The sequence below is a fragment of the Nuphar pumila genome, chromosome 4, assembly GCF_984573655.1.
Source record: "Nuphar pumila chromosome 4, dmNupPumi1.hap1.1, whole genome shotgun sequence".
Taxonomy (NCBI): Eukaryota; Viridiplantae; Streptophyta; class Magnoliopsida; order Nymphaeales; family Nymphaeaceae; genus Nuphar; species Nuphar pumila.
In genome coordinates, this window is record NC_143252.1 from 123,652,727 (window position 1) to 123,660,315 (window position 7,589).

The following is a 7,589-nucleotide window of genomic DNA, read 5'->3' on the forward strand; positions in this document are numbered from 1 at the left end:
TTAGTATGATACTGTTTCACTTGGAGACAAAATTATCACTGAATGCATCCTATGAATCATCATCTTCTAAAGTGCCCTCTTCAATGTTGTCCTCTGATATGTGTTTCATTTGATTGCTCTCCTCAACAACTAAGCCATCATGATTAGGAAATAGTGAATCATTCAAGCCACTTCCTTTCAATCCCCTTCCTCTGTACATAACCCCTGTCCTCATGACATAGGAGTACTTTTCTCTAATGCCAGCAAGTGGATGAGGATCGACCAACTTTCCCCGTTGGTACGCTTCCTTGAGAGCTACCGTTGTCGTTTTACATTTCAGAGACAGGTAGAATATGCCTGGATATCGAGTAAAAATCCTTGTGAACTTTTGTGGCAGATTCATCTCCTCCCTCAAGCACCTTATATAATTCCTCTTGGTTTTCTTGTGTATTGTTATACTCAACAATTCATGGAAAACACCAACCACTCGCTTCTCCATCAGGTTGCTATTAGGATCGATTTGCGATGAATCTTCATAAGGAGATATGTAAGGAAGCTTCTGAAATTCATCCATCCATGATATTACCTTCTTCTGTGATCCATAACCTCGAGGGAAGCTCAACGGAAACGACAATGACATCCCCTTCTTGAAATTCCTGTAAGAGCCATACTCATCCAGACTCTCACTCTTCTTCTGCAACTCCGATACTGCAAATTCGTCCCGCCAATTTTCTAAGCTCAAAGCGAGTAGACCATTTTGTTGTTTAATCATCCGAAAATGATCCGGATACTTGGATACCAATCTCTTCACGTAATCATCCGGCAAACCCAAATCCCATTTCAATGGATCAATCGATTGAAAGGGAAGTGTCCTACTGTTGGTCATCATCAACAATCGGCACAACCTCTCCACCAAATCTTCCTCATGGCTCTGATAAATAGATTGTTCCCGCTCGTCGAGAACACGGGCGGTGTCCGTCAACCGGAACATAGGAACGTTCTTGAATCTAACACCAGGGAATTCTTCGAAGAGTGTGGGGTACCTCCGGACGAACCGCAAGACGGGAATGGTCAAGCCCAACTGTTTCTGCCTCTCGGAGAGTGACGAGGCGCTCAGGCACCCGGCGGAGCTCCTCTTGATCGCATCCTTTATCAAGCAGACCGCTTTGAGATCGGTCTCGTTGTCAATGATGTGGTCGAGGCCCCTGTTTTTCACCCATTTCAATCTCACCTTCACCAAATTGCGCCTCTGAATGAACCCACTCGCACTTTTCATCCCTCCATGGGAAAATAAAGAACCCCACCGAAGCATACCCAGATTTCTCAGTATTCCCATCGGTGAAACTAGTGTTTTGATGCATAAAAATCGGATTTTATTGACACCTGCATCACCGAAACGAAGAAATCATCAGAAAAAAACTGCAACACCTCACCGAGTTTTTCTCGGTATCCCCTTTAGGACAATGAACGTTTTGATGCATAAAAACCGGATTTTCTCGACACCCACATCACGGAAACGAAGAAATCAGCAGAAAAAAGAGAGATCCTCCACAAACCTTTACCGAGGTTTTTCAGTATCCCGCTCAGGACAATAAAGATTTCGATACATATAGAATGGGTTTTTCTCGACGCATTATAGAAACGAAGAGAATAACGCAGATATGGAACTCACCACCAATTGGGCAATGAAGATTTCAATAGGACTCAAACCCTCAAATCTGAATAGCACCATTCCAGAATCTCTTTTGTATCACTCCCCCATCGCCATTCGAACCCAGAAAAGATGAGGCTTCAGGAAGACGCGGAGCCCTTCGGTGTTTGTTCCCGCTTCTGAGAGCAGTCAGTCGAGACTTCGAGTGCTGCACGGCCTTGCGAGGATATAAACAGGTCGGATCTAAGATCGGGTATCTGCTAGATCCGGAACAGGATTTTGGGATTTAGCTCAAATTAATAATTATGACAACCTCAATGAAAAAAAATCGTTATGGGAGTCTGTTCTTAATCAGTTTTTTTTTTTCATTAAGGACGGAGAAACTAAACTACCCTCATCATTGGAGACCTAGTAGCGCTGGCTCACCCGGCCGTACTTATGTCGTCCTTCCTAAAGTGTAAGTAAGGATGGCATTAGACCGGGGCCCCTACAACAACTACTACTACAACTACAACTACAACTACGCCTTCATCCCAAAACAATTGGGGTCGGCGATATGAACCAACAAAGAAAATCATTATGGGTCTTTCACATGAATCCTTCTCCTTCATTCATTTCTATCCAATGTCATGTCCTCAGTGAGGTTGAAAGCATTCATATCTTTTCTTATCACCTCTATCCATGTCTTCTTAGGCCTACCCGACCTCTTTTAACTAATATATTTTCTCATTTCTTTATCCTTCTAACTGGAGCATCATTAGGCCTTCGTCGAATATGTTCAAACCACTGTAAACGATTCTCTCATCTTATTTTCAATGGGTGCAACGCCTACCTTCTTACGTATCTCCTCGTTCCGAATCTTATCTTTTATTGTATTTCCACACATCCATCTCAGCATACGGATTTTGAGACAAGGTCTCCACCCCTACCCTGTCTCAAAAACTGAACCTCTATCCCCACACGGAGATGGATTTTAACCTTCACCCGGTCTCAGTTCCTGTTTCAAGTCCTCCATCCGGGTTCAAAGTTTCAAACGGGGCGAGGCAGTGTGGGCCCCGTTTCCCTTGGGTCTATAGTCATCTATTGAAGGATTGAAGATGGGACGGGGCGGGATAAGGCGAGGATTGTGACCGGGATGAGACAGGGCGAGGGAAAGTTTAAGTTCATCCCTGCCTTCAATCTCGCACCCGAATAGATTTAACCTTCATCCCTGCCTCCATCCCCATTTCATGTCCTTCGTCCCCGATTCAAATGAAGTGAGGTAAGGCAGGGCCCCGTTGTCCCCCGGTCCGCTGCCATCCCTAAGTGTAAGCCCGTGGTGCACCCCTTGCCCCCCAAGAATACCCCATAAAATAATATAAGGGGTTTGGCGCTCATGAAAATGGAACCTCCACTGCACCAAACCCCTTGGCGTTGTCCATTCTTAAAAGGTTAAAACATAAAAGCGTTCGGGTTGGGATGTAAGAATTATCTTTAACTTTCATGTGCATAAAGCATTTTTGGTGAACGGTTTTGCTAAGAAATGACACCCGCATAAAGAATATAATTTTTGAAGTTTAAATATTTAAAAAAGTTTTGGACAACTGACATTTATGCTCTAAGCACACCTGCCTTTGTTTCGTAGACGCACAATCCAAGACTCGGTGCATATAAACCAAAAGCAGGTAGATTATGGTCATATATATATATATATATATATATATATATATATATATATATATATATAACAAAAAGTTCATAAAATTCTTCTGAAAGTGCACATATTTATACTGTACATAGTTAAGCTTGGAGAGAGAGTAGGGCATAGCTGCCTATGCTCTTAGGTGTCACAGCCATGGAACCGAAGGTTTTGATAGCTTTTCAATTTATTTAAAATGTTGCAATATACATTTTAAATGGAGCTTTTCAAATTTATCTACATGCTTGATTTGATCATAACTAAGGGCGGAACCAAAACCTGTTTATTTTTTGGGAAACCACGCAGTTAACAGCCTTCTTGGTGCGTATGTGATTTCCCAAGTGAACAAATCCCTTATATTCAAATAAGAAGAAAGCAATGTAGACCACCAACTTAATTGTACTCATCAGTACACAATGCTTCCATAAACCGATACTAATGGGTCACCTGAATTAAATAGGGCATGTGGGCTGGGAAGAAAGGGTTAAACCTCGAAACTCGTGAATAACACACCCTCTCCCATTGAGCTATTCCAACCCTTTCTAATAGGTTTTTCAGTTAGAGCTCTTGCTTTTGCTCTCATCTACTTCGAGGAGGCTAGATTAATTCCACCATTAAACTTGAAGATAATGTCTCATGAGTTCGATAACCTCATCCATAAACATCATGTAGGTTATGCAATCAACCACTAAGTCAGAATTAATATTTATATTAAACCTACTTAATTGACTTAATTATAATTCATAATAAGCCCACCATAGCGTAACTCTTGGGATCTCTTTTAAGAACCTAAAGCCATATCCAGACCCGATATCAAGATCTAATATCTTCCACTTGACTATATGGGGCAAACATTAGTATTATGAGGATCTCTCACATATCAAGTGGATTATTCACTCATGTTCATTTATACTCACATGAGTCATATTCAACTAACATGTCCTGCAAAGTTATCTTTTGAAACTACCTTCATCAATGGATCAACTTTTATATTTGGTGAAGGTAAATAATCAATTAAGAGTTTATCTTTCTTTGGCATATACAGCTAAACATCAATTAAAGACTTACACATTTTCAAGAGTTATATCATATTCTAATAATGATATTTTTGGCACATGTTATGGATTAATTATTTATCACATAATCATATGAATTATTCTATCATATCATATAACCATCATTTCATGCATGAAATAAATTTGTCATAATATCTTGAGAATATTTTTATCAAGATTTATGAATTTATCAAGTTACAATGCATATATGATGGACCCAAATGATTCATCATGTCAAGATTTTAACTATAACCCTTAATGTGCAATTTCATGTGCATACTCTTATTCACATCTACTATAAAATTAATTATGTAATCCATAGCTTTAGAGCAAACAAATACATGACACCATGGTGAATTATTTTGCACATGTATAGATTATGTTTCCTTACAACTCATCATAACATATATGTCTCACTTTTTTTAGTTAATCATGGGGTCTCTTATGGTTCTGCCATGATCATAGGACATTATATGTCAATTATCTTGCATTAGGACAGTTATATGGGTGATAGTCATTTATAGGAATAGCAATATGTATAAAACTCCTCAATTATACATTGTTGGTCAGACTATTAACCATACACTCCCAATTATCCTCGGATCACCAGGCATTGCAGTGAAACAACAAGAAAAACCTTATTGATATGTAGGCAGGAGGTCAGGCTCAAACTCGGCATAGTTCATGCTATATTCTAACCATAAATGGCTTTCAATAATCTATGATTGTCTAGAGTCTTAAAATTTGTGTGAATATAAAACCTTAAGTTTATTACCTTGAATATTACTCGCAAGCTCATGTTTCACTTGTTCTCCTACGAGTGCCATCGTGAAATAATCATGATGGGTCTCATTCTCAGTCTCAAAATCGTACAAGAGTTCACTTTTTGTATCATACTAAGCATGCAACAAGGTGGAGTCTTTACATTATTAAATCACAGGTGACTCACTCTCTAAAGTGGCTACACTCTGGCCACGAATTAGGTAACTCTTTCTACATGCCGTCACTTTTGGGATTTAAGAGGTTAAGCATGCTAGTGCCAATTTAAATTCAAACATCGTGACTAAACTCAAGAGACTCAAAGTTAATCACAATGCATGTCATTCAAGAGTATAACATAGATATATTGTTAAAAGACAATCTTTCTTTCTACTATACATGACATATCATGATCGACATGTGTATATATTCATCTCATTGTAATTAGCGCATGCATGGTCATTCTATGTATATCATATTTATACTCAAAAGTTATATTTCTAACATGTTAATATAAACAATCAATGATAACATGCAACACAACATGATTTATTCACAACTAAGATTATTTATAATATCTCTTACCTTGAATATGAATGTTGTATTTTGATCGCAATTGAGTCTCAAGTAGCTCTAACAATAGAATCTGATCAACACACAAGCATGTGACAAAATTATCAAAATACCCCTCCCAAGGTGATCTATCAGATCTTGATTTTTATGCCCTTAGTTTGGTCAGAACCATGGGACAAGAAGATTTCTCTCTGTGATATAAATCCAACGCACCAAACCTCACTCAATTATGAGTTCAGAGTGTGAAATTATGCTTATTTTACTTAATTGAATATTGGGTACACACAAGGGTAATTTGGTTATTTTAGCTTTATGATTTAACCTGACTCATCCTACGTTAAAAAAGGATCGGTCTAAATTTAAAATACTAAATTTACTGAGCTTAGTCCTGACCCAACTTGGTTTGGGTTTAAACTCAATTGAATTCTCAAAAATCTATAATGGATCTGCTTACTAACGTGTGTGAATTTATATCCAGTTTGGTATAACTGGACTGAACCCAACTGTTTTAATTTGGTTTAATTTTGTCTTAGTTAGGAACAGACTGGACTAGTTCAATTCTGTGTCAGTCAGGAACAGACTGAACTGGATCCAGTTCAGTTCAAAACTAGATCTTGACTCTGAATAAAAGGGTCGACTCTGAATACATGAGCTGGGCCTGGGCCAGTAAATTTGGCCCTGGCTCAGCCCAAAGTAGGTCTACACGGGCCAGCTTGAGCAAGCCCGAATACATATATACACACGTGTGAACTTGTACGTGTGTGTATATATATATGTTATTATATATGAACATACATATATTCAGCCTGGCCCAGCCTGTTTAGGCCCACGGGTTTAATAGGTGGGCCGTGGGCCAAGGTTTTCCCAATAGGTCAGTTTTTTTTTTCACATTCGACTCTCTTGACGTGATCTACATATTAAGTTTAGTAGAAAGTGACCTTTAGATCGTGTTTTTTTAATGTATATTATGTAGGATTTTACAAGGGTTAAAAAATCAGCAGACTACAATGGACCAATTTTTCAAATCCCCCAAAAATATATTTTTATATCAAGAAACTATAATTCAAGGACCGATTCTACTATTTTGACCGTGTTGAACACATCCATGAGTCAAATTTGGTCAAAACAACTTCCCCCTATGAGTTCCAGCTAGGGGTTCCTTACCAGTGAGCATGGTGAAAGTTTTGTGTGGGATCATATTGTTTGCAAGTACAATCTTTTTAATTATTTTTGTTATTTTTTATTTTTCATGAAACTAAGCTTGCAGAGGTGATCTATATGTTCTTTTAGTAGAAATTGGCTCTTAGATCATCCGACTATGACATCTAGGCAAGTTTTTATGAAGTTTCGAATATTAATTGCTATACATTCCTAGGTCATAAAATATTAAAAAACATGATTCAAAAGGCATTCTAGTATTTTTAATATGGTGAATCCATCTACAAGGTTAGATTGGATCAAAACAACTTAAACTATGGTGATCTATAGGTCCGTGTGAACCGTATTTCTAAAACTTGATCTACAAAAACACTAGAAAAGTGAAAAGTAATCATTTTTACTCATTGGTTTCATACATTCACTAGTCCCAATTATATATGTAACGACCCCAAACTGACCCTCAAAAAATGCAAATTTTTATTTTTTAAAACATTGTGTAAACATCCAAAGAAGCGGGGCACATTACAAATTTAATTTACACAACCCAATAATCATTTTAAACATAATATAATTTAAATTATGAACTAAAATTGAATTTATTCAAATCAAATAATCAGCACTAAGGGTTCACATAGTTTCCTAAAAACAAAGACTCTCGAATACGTCAGAACTCTGGCCACCATATCATAAACCACATGTCCTACAGCCAGCTGGTCTCTCCATCACGATGCCTCAG

At 38.0% G+C, this 7,589-nt stretch overlaps 1 protein-coding gene across 1 annotated transcript; it reads right to left on the bottom strand.

Annotated features, from left to right (window-relative positions):
* Positions 1 to 1,357, bottom strand: LOC149840895 (protein WHAT'S THIS FACTOR 9, mitochondrial-like). The gene has a single exon (XM_090004576.1). It carries the CDS (start codon positions 1,313 to 1,315, stop codon positions 50 to 52), a length of 1,266 nt encoding a protein of 421 aa, XP_089860702.1. The 5' UTR covers positions 1,316 to 1,357; the 3' UTR covers positions 1 to 49.
* Positions 1,358 to 7,589: the final 6,232 nt, after the last annotated feature.